The 21,089-nt window shown below is 42.8% G+C and overlaps 2 protein-coding genes across 7 annotated transcripts in view; both read right to left on the bottom strand.

Moving 5' to 3' along the window:
• LOC126946025 (ras-related protein Rab-40A-like) overlaps positions 1 to 21,089 on the bottom strand; it is a 203,883-nt gene that overhangs the window by 165,455 nt on the left and 17,339 nt on the right. The window lies entirely within an intron of this gene.
• GPRASP3 (G protein-coupled receptor associated sorting protein family member 3) overlaps positions 5,044 to 21,089 on the bottom strand; it is an 88,773-nt gene continuing 72,727 nt past the window's right edge. For 2 of the 6 annotated variants that reach the window (XM_050775955.1, XM_050775950.1), the window contains 2 exons: positions 10,681 to 10,777; positions 5,044 to 9,903 (listed from right to left, as the gene is read on the bottom strand). In XM_050775955.1, the coding sequence (XP_050631912.1) occupies positions 7,963 to 9,606 (1,644 nt within the window). In that variant the 5' untranslated portion in view covers positions 9,607 to 9,903; positions 10,681 to 10,777 and the 3' untranslated portion in view covers positions 5,044 to 7,962. Of the gene's footprint in view, positions 9,904 to 10,680; positions 10,778 to 10,897; positions 11,010 to 11,144; positions 12,093 to 21,089 lie in introns of those variants that run through there. The other 4 variants (XM_050775952.1, XM_050775953.1, XM_050775951.1 and 1 more) reach the window with 4 other exon arrangements.

The following is a 21,089-nucleotide window of genomic DNA, read 5'->3' as shown; positions in this document are numbered from 1 at the left end:
TTAACTTATACACTTTCAAAGTTTGTGTCTGTCAGATTTCTCAGGTTCTGATTATGAAACACACATTTTCCTATTAGCCTCCCAACACCTTGGGAGATTATTTCCCTTAATCAACTTGATGAGAAAAGGTTCTGGATTGCTCAAATATCTCATTTACTTGGGCGATTACTGTGAATTTTAGCTCATATTTACATCTTCTCATTTACGATATTTTATAATTCCTAGACTAATATGAGTTCATGAAATTCGACTTTATATATTGTCCCAATAATTCACCCATAGAGAAGTTCCATTTATCTCATTTTATTTTATTTTGAAAGTCTCACTCTGTTGCCTAGGCTGGAGTGCAGTGGCACGATCTCGGCTCACTGGAACCTCCACCTCCCGGGTTCAAATGATTCTTGTGCCTCAGCCACCTGAGTAGTTGAGATGACAGGCATGCGCTACCACACCTACCTAATTTTTCTATTTGTAGTAGAAAGGGGTTTTGCTATGTCACCAGGCTGGTCTCAAACTCCTGGCCTCAAGTGATCCACCTCAGCCCCCCAAAGTGCTGGGATTACAGGTGTGAGCCACTACACCCGGCCTGAGAAGTTCCATTTAATTGATATTTCCTTTATGGGTATACGCTCGATTGTTTGTGTAACAAATGCTTCCTTATCAGATCTTCTCCTCAAGGTTGTATGTTTTATTACATAAGTATTTGTTTACCAAAGAAAAATTAGAGAAATAAGATAAACAAAAAGATAATAAAACACTCTAGTTCCTCCACTAGCTATAAATGTATTAGATATTTTATATGTCATTCCAGTTTTTCTCTTTGCATGCATTTTCAAAACAAAGATCATATTTTAGTATATATAGATCTCTTTGATTACTTTAATGCAGAATATCCCATACTATGGAACTACTGTAAGCTATTTAATCTCCTATTTGTGGATATACTGAATATTTCTAGTTTCAAAAATACAAACATTGGTACAATTAACGTATTTATACAATATTTGTGCCCACTTTTATGTATTTTTTCTGTAGGATAAATATCTATTAATTTATTTCTCATTCCAAAATATGAACATTTTAATAGATATTGGCAAATGACCATTAGAAGAGGTTACACCAAATTATTCTCCTTTACCTCTAGCAGTTTATGAGATTGCCTGATTCTCTACAACAGCAGTTTTCAAATTTGACTGCTCATTAGTATTACCTAGGGAATGTTTTAAAAATTATCAAGGCCCAAGTTCCTCTCCAGACCAATTAAATAAGCATCTTTGGGAGCGGATCCTGGGCATTACTATTTTCTAAAAGCTCTCCAGGTGATTCTAATGCAACCAGGGTTAAGAATCACTGTTCTACACCTTCACCACTGATGAAAAATGTTCTATTCAGACTTAGAAATTCAAATTCTAGAAATGTTTCCTAGGGGAACCTTTGCACAAATGGACGTGTGCACAGTGGAGGCCTATGCTTTTGGCAGACGGAAAATACTGCCGAGGAAGTTGAGAACTCTGGCATCAAAACCAAAAAATGATACATTTGGGACTTGTATTCAAAACTACTATTTACTCTTGCCTGCCTGCCATGTGTGTGACACACTTGTTCAAAAATAGAATTTATGTAAGTTTACAAACTTTAGTTGAAGGTATTAGCTAGGGCTTTTAATAAATTATGTGATACCTGAACATGGGAATCTTTTGAGTAACATGAATAGATTTCCATCAACTAAAAAAATCAGTAGATAGTAATTCTGTCAGTGTTAGGAATATGCAGAAGGGCAACTCAACCATTAGATGCAGATTCTTTTTAAAGACGGATGGATGAATGGATATTTATAGAAGTGGTCACAGCAATTTTTTAACAGGGGGAACTTTTTTCCAAATACACTCTTACACATAATCCCAAAGCTAAGTTGCTTTGATTGAGAGTAGTGGGAAGCACATAGATCCAACCCACTCAGCCTCCCCTGAGCCTCTGTAGTGCCTTTTGAAGCATTTCTGGGAATCCTAAGACTCCAGGAAAGGCAGATTGAAAACCATGGACCTGGAGTAGAGCATTCCAATCACATGCTAGAAATAGGTTACAGGTGTGCTGAAGATACTGCTTCCTCAGTGCTCACAGTAGTTGCAGGTGGGAATGGGGCAGCTGGAGTCCTTGAGGCTGATGCCTTTAAGGGGGAACAGATGTGTCTGTTTATCCCATACAAACACTCTTTTTCTGTGTGTGTTAGGACAAGATGAAGATGGAAAAGCACTGATCTTGAGTACAAAAATATTCAATATATAGCCACGCTATAAAGTGATGATCCTGGTGTCCTTGTATAACTCACAAACTGGTTCTGAAGGCGGTTATAGTGATGGATATGGTAATTATCCTGATTTGATCCTTATACAATGTACACATGCATTGAAACATCATACTGTACCCATAAATATACACAATTATAATGTGTTAATCATAAATATAAAATTAATAGAAACTGGTTCTGAAGGCAATTTCAATGTTTTGAACAATTGCAGCATAAGTGTATGGCTTTCCAGAAGGCCATTATAAAAGTATTCATGTAGGCCGGGCACGGTGGCTCACGTCTGTAATCCCAGCATTTTGGGAGGCTACAGTGGGTGGATCACTTAAGCTCAGGAGTTTGAGACTAGCCTGACCAACATGGCAAAACCCCGTTATCTACTAAAAATACAAAAATTAGCCGGGCATGGTGGTGGGCATCTGTAATCCCAACTACTTGGAAGGCCGAGGCAGGAGAATCACTTGAACCTGGAGGCGAAGGTTGCAGTGAGCCGGAATCACACTCCAGCCTGGGCCACTCCAGCCTGGGCCACAGAGCAAGATTCCATCTCAAAAAAAAAAAAGTATCAAGCCTGTAATCCCAGCACTTTGGGAGGCCGAGGCGGGAGGATCACAAGGTCAGGAGATCGAGACCACAGTGAAACCCCGTCTCTACTAAAAATACAAAAAATTAGCCGGGCGCGGTGGCGGGTGCCTGTAGTCCTAGCTACTCAGGAGGCTGAGGCAGGAGAATGGCGTGAACCCAGGAGGCGGAGCTTGCAGTGAGCCGAGATCGCGCCACTGCACTCCAGCCTGGGCAACAGCGTGAGACTCCGTCTCAAAAAAAAAAAAAAAAAAAAAAAAAGTATTTGATGTTTGTTAAGGAGTGCAATTTAACTCATATCACATTATCATATTTTGTAGAATCAAGATGGTTCTGATAAAAGATTAATTCTTGGTATCCTTAAACCACAATAGCACAGCTACACATAAAAGCTACATAATAAAGCATGGGCCTAGTGAAGCACACTTTCTCCAGTTCTATTTCCCATTAAAATGACATTTTGTTGTCAACAAGGAGAGGGAATAGCACTCTTTCCTAATTCAAAGCAGAGCACCTGGAAACACATTACTGCTTTCTGCATTACTCTTCTTTCCTGTTCATTGCTAACATACTAGGCATTTTGTTTGTTCCTAACATTTTAGAGCTTTCCACAAAGGACCTAACTGGGCCTTGGGGAGTAGCCAGTCTCTCCCTCCTGCATGGAATATTAACATCTTCTGGAGAAGAAAAATATTTCTATCCATTCTTTTATATTTTGCTTTATTTTGGGTATCACAACTTGAGAACAGCCTAGTTTTGTTTGCTAAATGAGTTGTTTAACATACAAAACAAATAGCTCTTCCAGTCTGCAAGTTTCTGGAGTTCTCCTCTCCTTCAGGGAAACCCTAGCAACTACCATTGAGAGGGACATGGCACCTTTAGGAGAGAGGTGGCCAGAGCTCCTTTCAGAAGAGCTGCTGACACAAGACAGCACATTGTCGAGCTGAAAGCAGGTGTCCAGAGATAAGCTAAAATCTTAAAGCAAAATTTGCATTGTGATCTTGAAGACTTTTATCAACTCACAATTAATTATGACACTTCTCTGAAGCTGATTTTATAAAATGACCAATTCTTTAAACTGAAGAAATAGAAACACAATTATGTTATCTTCATAAAACTAACTGGAAAGCATTTGTGCTTGTCTCATTAATAAGCCCCATTTTGTTTTGAGCTGTAGTTGTGTGTACATATCACTTGCTAGTCTAGTCACTATGGCTGTTGCCTGAGTGTTGGTCCATAACAGAGTTCAGGGTCTGAACTCTGTAACAGAATGTCAGCACAGCTAAACTTTTCATTCTTGTTTTAAATCTAGTTCCCAAGGTAGAAAGTGATACAACTTTTCTAGCTGTCAGTTGGTGATAATTGCAAGGGCCTCCAGATCCCGTGGGAAGGACAGCACTGAGAAGGCATAAAGAAAATAGGCAAAGTGACACAGACCTATATATACTCCACTCTCCTTCACCCACTAAGTAATGGGGTCCATCTTCACATACCTACAATTAACCCAATGGAATATAAAGGTGCAATTCAATTGTCACATCCATAATATGTAGTATTATGTAATCTTTAAAATGTTGTTATAAAAATAACAATGAGATGATTTTGTCTATGAGAGTAGCAAAACTTAAAAACAGTGACACCAAGTGTTGGCAAGTATATGAAGAAACAGACATTCATGCTCCATGAGATGAGGCTGGCGAGATTCATTTTGAAGGTCAATTAGGCAATATACATAAATATTTGTAAATATTCATGACAAGAAGAAAAGCAGCCTGACATCTAAGAGTAGCCTGGTCTGCTACTCTATGAATGTCATGTATCAAGACAAAAGCAAGACTACTCTAATCATGTACTAACACAGAAAATCACTGTCCCAATTACAAAAATGATGAAATACCAGCCCCCCCCGCCCCATTCTGGCTCATATTAGTTCTTTACCAATCACAAATTTGGTCTTCCTCACCTATAGAGTAAGATTTATTTAAATACAAAATCATAGAATTACTCATGCTTCCCAAATCCTGTAAGTGTTCATCACCAGGCAATGGATTAAATAACATGTGATACAACCATATAAAAGAATATATGCAGCTGCTAAAAAGGCATGTTACATGAAAACTACACAATGTTGCTTAGAGAAATAAAGGAGACTTAAATAAGTGGAGAGAGATTTTATTCATGGGTCAGATGATTCAATATTGTTAGATGTCATTCCAAAGAAATAAAAGCCTATGTCCATAAAAACACTTGTACACAAATGCTCATAGCTGCTTTACTTATACTGGCCAAACTCTGAACAGCCCAAATGTCCATCAACAGGTGAATGGATAAATAAACTGTGGTAAAGCCATATGGTGGAATACTACTTGGCAATAAAAAGCAATGAAATAGTGAGACACATGATATGGATGAATCTCAAATAATTACACTAAGTGAAATAAGCCAGATCCTCTCCCGACCAAAGAGTGCATGCTGTATGAATCCATTTATACACAATTACAGAAAATGAAAACAATTCTATTTTGTCAGAAAGTGACCCATAGTTGCCTGGGTTAGGGGCACAGGGAGAGAGAGGAGGGAGGGATTACAAAGGGGCATTAAGAAGTTTTGGGGGAGGCTGGGCATAGTGGCTCACGCCTGTAATCCTGACACTCAGGGAGACCAAGGTGGGTGGATCACTTGAGACCAGGAGTTCAAGACCAGCCTGGCCAACAGAGCGAAACCCTGCCTCTACTAAAAATACACACACACACACACACACACAATTAGCTGGATGTGGTGGCATGCACCTGTAGTCCCAGCTGCTCAGGAGGCTAAGGTACTAGAATCACCTGAACCTGGGAGGCAGAGGTTGGTGGGCCGAGATTGCACCACTGTACTCCAGCCTCGGTGACAGAGCAAGACTCTGTCTCAAAAAAAAAAAGTAGCTTTGGTGGGTGATGAATATGTTTACAATTTTGATTGTGGTTATGGTTTTATGTGTATATACATTCCAAGATTGATCACACTGTATATACTTTCAACATGCAGCTTAATGTATGGTAATTATATTTCCGTCAAGTTATTAGATTAAAAAGCATGTGACAGATCTATATAACACTAAATTGAAAAGACAACTGTTAAGAGGAAAAGGCAAGTCTCAACACTGTATTCCTAGTTTTGCAAAAGAATGTGTATATTGTATGAGAATATGCAATAAAGGATTACAACACTATATACCAACCGTTAACAGAGAAAAATATTAAGTGATTCAAAAATATGTTGTAGAGGCATATTTATTGACATGCAAAGATGTTTACAGTATACAACTGGGGGGAAGTAAGTTACAAACATTTACAGTACGATCTTGTTTTAGTTTCTTAACTGGCAGAAAATCTCAAAACATATAACTCCATATTTTCACACATAGAAACTTTCACATCAGCTAAGACGAGGGATTATAACTCCCACCATGAGTCTTAGAGAACTCAGCCATAGCCTAAATGTCCTGGGAATGCTTTCTGGTCCATACCAACTTCCAAGAATCACTATCTCGTAGGTTGACACAGCAATCTCTTCTAGCTTTCCTGTTTTGTGTTGTTGAGGCTGCAATTCTGGGTCTAAATTTCTCTAATTAAGTTTATCTTGTAGTGTTAGCTGGTACAAATGCAGAAATGCCCAGGCTTGCCTCCTAGTAAAAGATAAAGCCCCTTGGCCTTTCATATGACACACAGGAGAATAAATCATAAATGGTAAAAAAGAAAAAAAAATTAAGGTATGATTTCGTAAGGAGGAAAAAAGCAATTACCTTTTAAATTCAGGGTATAAAATGATTTCGGCTCTTTGGGAAAGAAAAAATACAAATGGATAGAAAAAGATACAAAGGATACCTAACAAGTTTCCCTTGCTGATGACTCCAAATCTACATCTTACTCAGTGAACAAAGTTTTGGGCTCCTACTATTTTCGACACTGCCAGATAAAATCCATCTATTCACCTCAGAATTTTCTCCTGACCTCCAGCCAGATGTAGCCAAATGTCTAATAGACACATGAATTTGAAGGAAGTTAAGAATTGTAACACCTGGCATGGACATGATCTATTGCAAAATTAAACCATTAAAAGCAGTCTCTGAGCTTTGAAGGCCCCCCACCTCAAAATGCCCTTCAAGGGGACTATAAAGCAGTGTGGTGAGATAGGTTCTGGTGTCAGACAAAACAGCTACGCCACCTGCCTGCTGTGGGAATCTAGGAAAAGGTATTTAATCTCTCTAATTCTCATTGGAGGGTACCCAGAATAATGAGTTCTAATAAAAATACAAGTAACTAGCTCACAAGTTCACTATGAGAAGAGGAAAAAAACTTGTAAAATATGGTGCCAACACAGTGTTTGACATAGAATAGGCACTCACAAAATGTTTCCAGCCTTCTCTTTTGTGAGGTAACTTTTATGTAAATGAAACAGCCTAACAATTTAAGAGTTATGAATGTAGTAGCAAAATCAAAATTGAACAAATAATACATTTTGTCTGAGATTCTGAGTCATTTCTGTGTTGTGGAATGAGTATCGGATACAGCTGGAAGAGGAGAAAAATAGTAGTTTATCTTACATTAAATATCCTTTAGCAACCCCTGCCTCCTTTATGTAGAGTGCGCACATTCGGCCATGAGTGTGCACGTGCACACACAGAGACACACACACTCACACACACTCTCTCTCTAGGTACTGTTATCTTTGTGTATGTGTATGCCTTACTTCTGTAACTAGATTACAAACTCAAGGATATTTTCTTTTTTGACATTTTAAGCCACAGGTGTGTATAAGCAGATACTAATGAAAAAGTTAGCTTACTTAAAATGAACTGGTTCGCTATCTTAAGTAAAATGTTAAAAATATGCCAATCTAGGCAAGATAAAAATCAAACATTTTCAGCCCAAGGTATAATATTCATTTGATACCCCCAAAATAGTCTAGCTCAAACCTAGAGCCTGTCACAGGTGACTTTGTGTTAAAGATGCAGTGTATAATGTATACGCTGTAATGTACAGCCTGCTAGAGTTTAGAGATGGCTCAAAACATTCTATCTCTGGCTCATTTTACATTGTTTCAATAATCCCTTTAACTTCCCTGAAAATGGCCATGAGTGTATTATAACTCAAGTGATCAACAACTACAATTGAGCCTTTTCTGATATGCTCCTTTATGTTAATAAATATGGCCACACCACTAACAAGATTGGCTTTTGCCTCTTTCTGGTTAAAGATGAGTTTTAATGCTGCCAATGCCTTCATATTGATCATGTCTCTGGCTGCAGTTGGATTTTCAGACATATTTAAAAGCAGTTTCAAAACAAGATTTCTGGTTTTGCAATTTCCTGAGGACAGCAAATGGAAAAGCTCTGAAAAGTAATTGGCAACAATGTAGTGATGGACAAAATCAGTAGTCAGTTGTCCTAGTATCTTTAATCCAGATTGCTGTCCGGGTGAGTTCAAAGGAAATGACACGGTTTCTTTACACATATGCTTAACATGTAATTCAATTTTGCGTTGTCTTTCATCCCCAGAAGGAGGATTCAGAGTAATTACAGTCTTTTTTCTCATTTCAGGGGAAGGAAAACTGAGCAAGCTTTCAATAAGTGTCACTACACCCACTTCATTAATAAACTCTTGGGCAAACGGGTGAACATTATGGACACCCATTGCAATCCGTGCTATTTTATGAATAAGAGGATCAGTAGTTGACTTAAGTAAGCTAACAAGTTTTTCAAATTCCTCAGAATCCATATAGCATTCCATTTTGCAAGGACAAGCAAATGGCTTAATCCCATTTACCTCCCTGATCCTGATTTGACGTCTAATCTCATCTATGGTCTGGATGCAGGGGTCAGAATCAAAACGACACTCAGGGATAGGCTGTGAGCATGAGCGAGTGTTCCTAGAAGGGCGGCAAGCTGTTGCCCCAGGCAAAGAACAGGCATTTTCTTCAGCTGAAGCCAGAACAATATATGAAGGAGGGCTTGCCTCAGATGGTGCCTGGGATCTAAATCCTAACACTGCTGGAGTTACAGCAGGGGCGTTGGGCCAGATAGTTACCTCAGACCAGTCCTTGGGCCTATTTTTTTCATTAATTTCATACAGGGGCTGAGGCTTAACTATCCTGCTCACGGGTTTAGGATTAGGGTCAAAACTGGTATCATCTCCTTCCCAAAACCAGTTCCCAATAACATTCTCTTCCTCCTCCTCCTCAGCCCCTGACCTGGGTTTGCAATCGGCCCCAGCCGCAGGCTCCAACTCCTCAGCACACACCTGGGCACCAATTTCAGGTTTATCATTCTTAGTGCTGGAACTATTACCCGCCTCTTCTCCATTCCAGAACCAGGAATTGATAGTGGCCTCTTCCCCAGCCCAGAACCAGGCATCAATACCAGCCTCATTTTTACATGTGGAGCTGGTGGACTCATTCCCGGCCTTGGAACTGAAATCTCCCATGGCTCTGCCCAGAGTCTTAGGCTCTGACAGAGCTCCTTCCTTCACCTCAGCAACAACCTTGTTCTTAGACACTGCCTTCATCTCAGCTACTGCATCTGTCTTAGACCCTGTCTTGGCTTTGGCTTTGGCCCTGGTCTTGGCTACAGGCCTAACAACACCAGTAGCCTCCCTCTCTGCTCCAGCTTTAGCTTGTGTAACAGGCTTTTTTTCAGTTTTGGCCTGGGCTCTTGTCTTATTCTTAGTCCCAGTCATGGTTGAAGCCCAGTTATATGGCCCTGTCCAGTCTTGGCCTTGGTTCTCAATGTGTCCTAGGTCAAAGTCTTAACACTCTTTCACTGGGTAATGGAAAAACTTGGTAGCAAGAGTTAGAGTCAACTGTCAGTTCTGCAGTCACAAAGTTCTCTTTCCAAACATACAGCCTCTGTCAATGATACAGAGGGCAGAGGCACGCTCGGGATGGGGGAGAATGATTGTTCCCAAGTGCAGACCTGCTGAAGGCGATGGTCTTCCAACAATCCAAAGCCACCACAGCCACCAGTGGAGATGGACCTGAGGTTGAAGAAAGAAACTGGCTTTGAGTCTTGTCCAACTGTGCTTCTCTATGCAAACAGCCACACAGAAGGACATAGAGTAGAAATTAATTGTGTAGAAGTGAATTAATAAAAAACTCTGCTACTTCATTTTATACTTTGCACACTGCCACTAATGCTCAACAATGTCCTGCCCAAGCACTGTCATTCTTTTACTCTGCATCAAACAGGAACAAAGATGGCAGGTAAGCTTGCTGAGAGTGAGAAAGGCTAAAGGAGTGCCCAGTCTCTTTGGACCCATGCTAGTAGGTCCACCACTAAAATACATACCACTAGACCTCACAGATGTATTCAGGCAGCACTCACACCAACCTGCACTGATCTAGTGCAATTTTTCCTCCTTCCCTGTTTCCAGTGTTGATATGCCCTATAGTTAACTCATGGGCAGGCCTATGGACAAAAATACAGGTGGGATTGGAATTCTGAGTATTTGGTTGACAGACCTACACTCTAATCTCTAAACCCAATTTCTGCCTTCCCAAATATAGGGCTTTGGTTATATAACACGTCTGGCCTCCTAGTACTCCTCGTGGCTTCTTTTCCCATTTCCTGCCCCAGTATCTACCTCATCAGCATAATCCTGGCTCACCCCACCCCATCACTTGTACACAAATGTGAGGTCAGAAGTGACCAGAAAGCTGGAAGACAGTGGCTCCAAGATATGATCTGGTCTAACCCACTTGGCAACAGCCTCTCCATAACCCCAATCAACAGGGGTGTTCACACATAAACCTACCTTGAATCCAAATGAACAGTTTTTGTTCTCTTTCTTAATTAACTTCCAAGTGAACAGCTACATACAGATCTCTACAGGAACCTAGAAAGGAACAGACCTAAGGATAGAAAGGAAGGCAGAGGAAAGAAAACAGAAGAGACTAAGATGATCTAATGCCCATAACAAGGGTTATAACATATGCTTTTGAATATTCAAGGCTATGTTAAATGTCTCCCACCTGTCTGCTCCTCCTCAATGATTCCCTAATCACCCCAAGACCTGCAGCCTGATTACACCTCCTGCCAACTTTGAAGTCAGTCATTTTCCCAACAGAAGTTACACCTCCTTTCCTGAAAAAAAAAATATGAGGTGCAGAAATAGGTAGTGGAACATAGGCAATCGTACTTAGGAGGCAGGCAGGGAAGATAATGGAGACTGTTATTTTAATACCATCTGTGCATGTCCCTCCCCTTCCCCATGCATACCTAGATCCTGCTTTATTCACCACCCATGTCAGCCTGCTCATACAGCAGGGGTCCTCAGGAGATGCTATCCTTCCCACCAAAGAGTCCTCTAGCTAGAGAAGAGTCACATCCTACAAAAAGAAGGCGAGCAACTAGCAAAAAAATAACCCCAAGAGACTATGTTAACAATGGTAGAAAAATAGCAGGTTAATGGACAGATTCCCAGAATTCGGATTCTAACACCTCCTTTTTGAGAATCAGAAACTAAGTAAATGAAGTCTCCCAACTCTCATAGCTCCTCAGATATCTACCATCAGAAATGCCATGAATTCTTCTGTGGGACTATTTCTGTACCAAAATGAGACGGTCTGTGAGGAATGGCTGGAGATGGAGTTTTGGTTTCCAGAACCAGAAATTGAAGAAGCAGATTGACTTCAAATGTTCTAAATTGACCCTTCAAAGAGATTTCCCCTCTACTTGGAACCCTTATTCTCACGCATCATTACATTACTTAAAGTGGATCAGCATGTTGAGAAAACAGATCCTGAACAAGAAAGGTGGAAAAATACTACCCTGTTATTTACATGGACTACTGTTGTGAAATTCGACCAAGTCCACACCCTGTCTATTTGTTTGCACAAAACTGCGTGTGGGGATCTAAATATGTAAGGCAATAAAACAGTGTGGTATTAAAAGGCGGATAAACATTTCATTTTAGTGTCTTCATAATCCACCCACTCAAAGTTCCAGTTTTGGAGAACCCACCAGACCTACCCCGCAGACAGGAGACTTTGACAACCACCTGGAGCCTGTGGGAAGGGACAGCACCCAGGAAAAGGGTCCCACAGGCCCCTTTCCGGAATCAGGGCCCGGAGTAGTGAATGCGGCCCACCTCTCGCGGGCTGGGCACAGAGCTGGGACGCTGGCCCCCACCAACCTTCCCAGGCACCCCCTACAATGGCTCCCGCTCCGCCATTTTCCCGAAGGAGCCTCCCCCACAGCCCCTTCCGGGCATAGACCGTCGAGGGCGGAGCGCCGGCGCCTGCAAAGCTGGTTGGGAAGCTGTCAGAGCGGTTCTCCTCCAGACGAGCTGACGGTGCCTCTCAAGCCAGCCCCTCAGCCCTTGGCCTGGCCTGGCCCGGCCCTCACCGATCACCGCCTCCCATCGCCAGGGGTCTCGGGCACTGCGCACCTCTCTCCGGCGCCTGGCTCCGACCGGATCGTCTCCTCCTTGCCAGGCTGTCAAGGTCGGCGGGGCAGGCTGCCAGCCGGTCCACCCTGGCGGACCACCCCGGCGGACCACCCCAACCTCACGCACCCCCACTTGCCTTCAGCGGCCCAGGGCCCAGGTCGTCGACCTCCCTCTCTTCTCCTCAGCTCTCCTCTGGCGGCTCCTCACTTGGATTCTCACCGCTTTCCCCGCGATCCGAATGGAAAAGACGAGTCCCGCCCCCCACGCCTCTGCACCAAACTGGGTAGGGGCTGCGCAGGATGCGGCAGGAACCACTCGCCGCGAGGGTGTCGGGAAGGGGAGCGGAGGGATACGGCGCGAAAGTGCTCGACGCCCCCTCCCAGGCCCACCTTAGTTCCGACCCCGAGGTGGGCGGGGCCACGACGAGCCCCAGCCTGGGCCTGCGGGTTGGCACCAGGGTGCCTCAGGAGGCCCCCGCGGACCCTAACGTGGCGACCACCACCACATTTCTGACGTTGCTATAATATATGGGACCGGCGGGCGGCTGGGGGCCCGGGCAGGGGACCGGATCAGGAGGTTGGGAAGAGCTGCGCTGGAGGGATCAGCGGATGGATACCAAACCTCCCCTTAGTGTGTCTGCACCCCTGCCCCAACTCCCCAACCAGGGACTGCTGGGTGTCTGCCCCCTCCCTCTCCCCAGCCCTCTCACCCTCCTTCCTGGATGTTAATGGGAGAGGGGGTGTCAGCACTGCAGTCTGGGAGGGGAGAGGCAATTTCAGGCCAGAAAGGCCTGGGCCTCTAGGGTGGTCCTCTTGTGCGTTTATTTCCCAGCTTCGTGGAGCCACTCAGGGGAGGAAGGTACACCTGCTCTTAAGTGAATTCTGGGGCAGGGGGCTCCCATCAAGGCCTCACCACTGCCCCTCTTCTAAAAGAAGGTAGACCTAGACCTCTGACCCTAGGAAACCAACCACTGGTCTGTACAGACTCATTTCTTTCTGCCACACCGGTTTTTGTCATTTCAAATGGTGGCTCACGTTGGCATTGCGCCGTCCCCGCAGTTGCTCCCCAAAGAGGGCCTTTCCCTGTCAGGACCCGCAGGAGGTCATAAGAGTCCTCTCTCTTTGATGGCACCACGTAGGGATGGTCTTGGCGCCTCTCCACTGTTCAGTCAGGAGAGGGGTCCTCTATTCGCGCACTTCCTCAAGGCAGATCCCAGATCCCAGCTGCGCTCCTCAACTCCTCCTTTTGGCCCAGCCCTGCATCCTGCCTAATGCATGCATGTGCCTTTTTCTTCTGAACATATACCTTTTTTTACTCTCCCAAGTGGTGGGGAGTTTGTTAGACTGGAAGTTGCCTGAATGAAAGTACCCTTTTGGTATTGTTCACCACTGTATTCTCAGCACATTGTAGACGGTATAGTCAGTCAAGGGTTGAAGGAGGTGAGGGGCTACTGAGTCATGATAATTCCATGGTACCTTCTGTGGGTTGCAGATCAATGCTAATTCGTAAGTGTGTCTTTATCTTTGTTACCTGTAACCCCAGGGCTTAGCCCAGAGTATGCCACCCACAGCTGCTCTTGTATGGTTTTTCAGTGTTGGAAGGGAGCAAGAGAGGAAGACAGATTGTGAAGCAACTCCTGAAGCACACACATATTAGAAATAATACCAACACCTACATTTCAAAATATAGAGCACAAAGAGGCAGAAAAATATGATCATTTTTCCTGGTCATTTGTATTCCTTTTGTGGATGCCTCAATCTGACACACCAATATATGTGACTTAGGAGATATTAGTCATACTAAGAGAAACAGGAGTTTCAATTGCATGTCACACTACTTTTTGATGAATCACTTTACGATATGATTCTTAACATTTGTGTGTTCTTATTAGCTTTGTCCTTTAAGCTTAATAGCATTAAAACTTTAACACATTATCTTAAATATGAAGGACATAGGCCTGCAGATTCTGATGTGAGTTTTCTTTCTCCAGTATAATGCTTTAAGTAAATATATGCAAGAATACTAAAATGCATAATTTCTTTTAATAGCAATTAATTGTAAATAATGTAAATGAAACCACCTTTACAAGAAATTATAACAATGAGAAAATTAGGGCAGTGAAGGAGATCTGATCTGGCTAACACCTGTCTTGCCTTTGGCCTTCAAGTTGCCCTTAATTATTCCTGGGTGTATAAGCTAACTTTGGGAGACATTTACTTTACAGTTTAAATGATAATAGCCATTCCCCAAAAAGTAACCAACTGTCTTTGTAAAGCTAATAAGAAACCACCAGGCTAGGAGGATGGAGCAGCCTGAGTCCTGCTAAGGTGTAGACATAAAGGATTGACAGCCATTATTCTGAGGTTACAAGATACGCAACTTCCCCAATTATTTCTGCAGATAACATCACTATTGTAGAACCTAAGATTGGCCTTTTGAGGTATCTTTTCAGATTTCTTGCATGTCTGGCTCCACCTTGACCCACCAACTGCTCCTGAGGCCCCATCCAGAAGTGACTCAGCACATAGGAGGACCATTTCCCACACCCCTATGATTGCACCCCCAACCAATCAGCACCAACCACCCATTGCCTACCCACTCCTATGCCCCCAAACTACTTTTGGAAAACCTTAGCCCCCAAATTCTTCAGGAGATTGAGTTAAGACAGGACTCCATCTCCCATTCGGTGTGGCCAGCACCGCATCAATTAAACTCTTTCTTTATCGCAATGCCATGGTCTCCTTGAATTAATTTTGTTTGTGCAGCTGGCAGGAAGAACCCATCACGTGGTTACATAAATGACCATCAATAGTGAAAGCATTAAACTAAGTATGATAAATTTATTTTATAAAGTACTATTCTACCCTACTATGATATCAAAAAGAAATGGCTCTATATATACCAAAATGGAAATAACTCAAAATACAAAGTGAAAATGCAAGTTGTACAATAATACATATGGTTTATGGAAAGTGTGCATTATAAGTATATATCTATTGTGAAAGAAAAATACATCTCAGGATCCTAAAATCGCTGAGTCAAAGGGAAAAGTCAAGCTGGGAACTGCTTAGGGCAAATCTGCCTCCCATTCTATTCCTAAAAAATATAGTTACTAAGATTAAAAAAAAAAAAAAAGCTACATACATCCCTCACCATTTATCCACAAGGAAATTCCTTGTGGACAAAGGACAGACAGACAGCTCAAAGTCACCCCTCTGCTCACTGATATAAATGCATATCTGATTGCCTCCTTTGGAGAGGCTAATCAGAAACTCAAAAGAATGCAACCATTTGTCTCTTATCTACCTTTGACCTGGAAGCCCCCTCCCCTCTTGGAGGTGTCCTGCCTTTCTGGACAGAACCAACGTGCATCTTACATATATTAATTGATGTCTCATTGCCCCGACCACAATGGGCACATGTTGTCAAGACCTCCTGAGGCTGTGTCACAGAAGCATCCCTAACCTTGACAAAATAAACTTCCTCAACTGACTGAGACCTGTCTCAGATATTTGGGGTACATATTTTGGTAACCGCAAAGGGATTCTGAGTGGAGGTGCCCCTGACCTTGAGGAATCTCCTATGGGTGTTTGGTACCAGCTTGAGCTATCTTTATGGCTCAAACCAATAGGACAACTTGCAGAGGCCTGGAAGCCCCCCCCCCGCCCCCCGCCCAGAGAATCCCTGATCTCCCAAAATTTGATCGAGAACTAAAGTTTAGTTTGCTGTACAACTCCTTTATTTTTTTGGAGTTTTACTTGCTTCCAACAAGGAAGGCAGGGTCTGCAAAATATCTCAAGTACTGATCTTAGGTTTTTCAACAGTGATGTTATTCCCAGGAGCAATTTGGGGAGGTTCAGACTCGCAGCTGGAGGCTGTATGGCCCCTAAACCATAATTTTTAATCTTGTAGCTAATTTGTTAGGCCTACGAAGGCAGACTGGTCCCCAGGCAGGAAGGTATCCCACACCCCGACCCCGACTGGGAAAGGGCTATTACCAATTTTGTTTCAGAGTTAAACTATAAACTAAATTCCTTCCCAAGGTTAGTTTGGCCTAAACCCAGGAATGAACAAGGACAGCTTAAAGTTTAGAAGCAAGATGGAGTTGGTTAGGTCTGATCTCTTTCACTGTCATAATTTCATCAGCTATAATTTTTGCAAAGGTGGTTTCATTAGCACACTGAGATGGACAAGAATGATGAGGGCAATAGCAAGCATGCCTTCATTTATTCCTTCTCCAATGGCCTTTCTTTCTATAAATTTCTGACCTATATTATTTTACCTTTTCCCTGAAGAACTTCTTTTTAACATCTCCTGCAGGGCACGTCTGCTGGTGATGAATATCCTCAGTTCCTGTTTGTCTGAGAAATTATTTCTCCTTCATGTTTAAGGATAATTTTACTGATCACAGAGGTCTAAGTTGGTAGTATTTCTTTCAATATTTTAAATATTATAGCCCACTCTCTTCTTTACTTGCATGATTTCTGCACTGTAATTCTTATCCTTGTTCCTCTATAGGTAAGGGATTTCGGGGTTTTGTTTGTTTGTTTGTTTTTTCAGTATTTTCTCTTTGTCTTTCTTCAGTTTGGATATGATATGCCTATGTTACAGGTAGTTAGACAGGCATGATTGGGGCAGAAGAGGGCTCTACCCTCACACCACTAGGACTGTCAGAAGATGATTTAGCAATTATCACATTGCCTCTCTAAAATGGAAAAATTGGCAGTTGGTGCTATGGAGAGGCCATTTCCTAATGGCCCACACCTATTGCACTAAAGTGTTAACTGAATGCAGGCACGAGGGTGAAACAACTTCCCAGGCATATGCATTAAGAGACAAAATAGCAGAGTATGACCTTCTGGGAGCACTCCACTGGAAAAGGAAAGAAAGCCTCAGATGGGCATGCATACAACTTTCTAAATACACTGTGCATGCTCACTTCCTAAGGGTAAGGAGGGCACCTCGCATGCGGGCAGCCCACACCAATGGAAGCATCACGGGAAAGGGGCCAGCCTATAAAGTCCTAGGATCAAGATTAAGATTAAACAGTGCACTTGTCCTTCAAGTCGCCCGCTTGGGTCTCTTTCAAGCATGCTTTCCTTTCTTTACTGTTCTAAAGTCTTTTAAAATAAACTTCCACTCTTGCTCGGAAACTTGCCTTGGTCTCTTTTTCTGCCTTATGCCCCTCAGTCAAATTCTTTCTTCTGAGGAGGCAAGAATTGAGGGTGCTGCAGACCCATACAGATTCACCAATGGTAACTCGGACACTTGTCACCCTTAACATATTAGGTACCATGAGACTCGGTTATTTGCCACCGGTAACATATTGGCCATGTGACTCAGATGTTAAGAGATATCTATGCCTTGCCTTCTTTGGTTGGAGGCATCTGACCCCTGTGTGTAGTCCCTTGTCCTTTCTCTTCCCTTCTTTCTTCCCTTTTTTCTTCCCTTCTTTCTTTCCTTTTTTCTTCCCTTCTTTCTTTCCATGTGACTCAGATGTTAAGAGATATCTATGCCTTGCCTTCTTTGGTTGGAGGCATCCAACCCCCGTGTGCAGTTTCTTTCTTCCCTTCCCTTCCCTCCCCTCCCCTTCCCTTCCTTCCTTCCTTTTCTCTCTTTCTTTCCTTCCTTCCTTCCTTCCTTTCTCCTTCCTTCTCTTTCTTTTTCTTGTGATCAGTTCTGCTATTAATGCATTCTTCAGTATGCAGCTCCAAATTTTCTAGATCCTGTAGGCATGCTTCATTGTTTTGTATTTTTTTTCTTCTGTCACTTGTGACTATGTATTTTGAAATAGACTGTCTTCAGGCTCACTAATTCTTGTGATCAATTCTGCTATTAAAGCGTTCTTCAGTATGCAGCTCCAAAATTTCTGCCTGATTCTTTTAAATTATTTTAATGTCTTTGTTAAATTTATCTGATAGAATTTTGAATTCCTTCTCTGTGGTATACTGAATTTCATTAAGTTTCCTCAAAACAGCTATTTCAACTTCTCTGTCTGAAAGGTCACACATCTCTGTTTTTCCAAGATTGGTCCCTGGTGCCTTATTTAGTTTGTTTGGTGAGGTTATGCTTCCCTGGCTGCTCTTGATGCTTGTTGATGTTGGTTGGTTTTTGGACATTGAAAAGTTAGGTATTTATTGTACTCTTCACAATCTGCAGAAGGCTTTCCAGGTATTTTAAGGGACTTGGGCCCCAAGCTCTGTAACACTGTGGTTCTTGCAGACTCATGGAAGTAACACCTGTTGGTCTTGGTTAAGATTCGGAAGAATTCCCTGGATTACCAGGCAGAGACTCTTGTTCTCTTCCTTTACATTCTCACAATCTCTGTCTCTCTCTCTGTCTCTCTGTCTCTCTCTCTCTTTCTCTCTCTCTCTCTCCATAAGTGACTCTGCTTTCCGTGGCTGATTTATTAGCTCACCCTAATGGTGGCTTGCAGGGGTGGGAAGGACCTTAGGGTCCACATCAAGTAGGTCACAAGCATTAAAAGGCCCTCCTAGATAGGAGGCTCATGAGAGTGGTGAGGTTGAGGCCTAAAAACCATGCAATGTATGAGATTTCCTCTGCTTTTTCTTTCCAACTAAAATTCGCTCTTTTCCAAAAATGTGTACCACCCATTCTCCTGTTTTCTGTGTGTATGTTCTAAAATGGCTTTTCACACCCACCAGACCTTCTGCCTTGGGTGAAAGCCTGCTTCTTTGCTTTCACTTTGCATGCCACATGACTTCTAAAACACACACTCCCTGTTATTCCTGCATCCATGGCTCTCTGCATTTGTGCAGCAGCAAAGGCACAGGCTCCCTTGTGGATATCCCCTGAGGTTTATATTTGTTTTTACTGTCTCGGGTGACATTCCATCTTTTCCCTGTCTGCTGGCATGTGGCCAGGACACTAATTGGAACTCCAGTGCTGCCGGCTTCTTACAACTCATCATGTGCATTTTGTTCCTGTTACGCCCCAGCACTAAGTTTTCTGATGGCTTTTAAAAGCAGCTTGTCTGCCTGCATAGTGCTTCACTCTGGTCCTTTAAGGTTCCCACCCTCTTGTTTTATAAGCCACCACCACTTTGGGAGGAGGAGAAATTCATACCGCAAGCCCCAAGTCCTCAGAGGTTACTGCTTTATGTTCAGAGGGCAAATAAACATTACCCTCTTGAATACAAAGGCTCCTGTTTTTGTGAGCATATGAAGGCTTTCCATGAGTATTCCTCTTGCTTCTTTCCACATCCTCCTATAGCCTCCATTTCTCGAATTACTTCCATGCCTTTCTCAATGTGCATCAAGCCCTTCAAGGTCATATTCTAAAGGAGGGAGGAGGGAAGTCCAGCCACTGCGGCAGTTAACAGAGAAACAGGTTTCTAAGAAAAAAGATAATTATTTTATTACTAAAATCCTCTGAGTGAGAGTCACTATAAGGCCATGGAGACAAGGATATAGGCTGGCAAAAGGCCACAGATGCAGGTGTGAAAGGAAAATATCTTGTGCCCTCAAAATCCTAAACTAAAGGGAACATTCAGGCTGGGTAAATCTGCCTCCCATTCTATTCAAAGTCATCCCTCTGCTCACTCTGATTGAGGCTTATTCTGATTGCCTCCTTTGGAAAAGCTTATCAGAAACTCAAAAGAATGCAACTATTTGTCTCTCACCTAACCTGTAACCTGGAAGCCCCCTCCCTGCTTCCAGTTGTCCTCACCATTCTGGATGGAACCAATGTACTTCTTACATATATTGATTGATATCTCCTCTCTCCCTAAAATGTATAAAACCAAGCTGTGCCCCAACCACCTTGGGCACATGTCCTCACGACTTCCTGAGGCTGTGTCACTGGCGTGTATCCTTAACCTTGGCAAAATAAACTTTCTAAATTAACTGAGGCCTGTCTCAAATTTTCAGGGTTCACACAAGAGACCCATAGGACAGAGATGAAGGGTGGCCCAGGCTGACAGATTACCACTGGAACAGAAATGAAACACTAGGGAGTTACACAGTAAGAACCAGTTAATTCCAGACCCCAGGAATGGACAGGGGCCAACGGTTCACTCCAGTATCTCCTCTGTTCTCCAGTGGGTAATTGTGATGAGATGGGACCATGGATACACAGTAAAGAATGGTTAAGTCTGGAACCCAAGAAGGGTGGTCCTAGCCTAACAGGTTACCATTGGAACAAAGATGAAAGGCTAGGCAGGTACATAGTAAGGACCAGTTAATTCTGGAACTCCAGGGATGGACAGGGGCTCACTGTTCACTCCAGTATCTCTTCTGTTCTCTGTTCTCAAGTGGGTAATTGTGATGAGATGGGACCATGGGTACATGTAAAGAATGGTTAAGTCTAGAACCCAGGATGATGGGGGATGCCCCATTTGGGATAATAGGAAGAAAGGGAGGACACCTTTTTCCCTTTTCCTCCTTTTCCTCCTCTGTTCTCTCTTCGCAAATGGCAGATGGGAAATTGTGTCTCCATACCACAGGACTTGCCCCTTGGATGCATTCCCCCAAACTGGGAAAATTTTAATTTCCCCAAACCTTAAACTGCCTGGCTTAAAAAGAAACTGGGAGGCAATTACAAGAGTCAGCCTTGGAACCCCTGTGCAGGAGGTCCTCAGATTAGCCTCTTAAGTCTTTTACAACCCAGAGCAGAATAAAGAGAACAGGGCTAAGCCTGTTAGGTGGGGCAAATGGCATCCCCTCCCTCAAAACAAAAGATTCACACCCCTTTATATTACTTAAGGGACCAATTGCCATTCTCCCACCCATCCCCGGTAATGTCTAAAATAGCCC

This window comes from Macaca thibetana, chromosome X, assembly GCF_024542745.1.
Source record: "Macaca thibetana thibetana isolate TM-01 chromosome X, ASM2454274v1, whole genome shotgun sequence".
Lineage (NCBI taxonomy): Eukaryota > Metazoa > Chordata > Mammalia > Primates > Cercopithecidae > Macaca > Macaca thibetana.
Note: the sequence above shows the minus strand (reverse complement) of the source record. Positions and strands in the feature narration are given on the sequence as shown.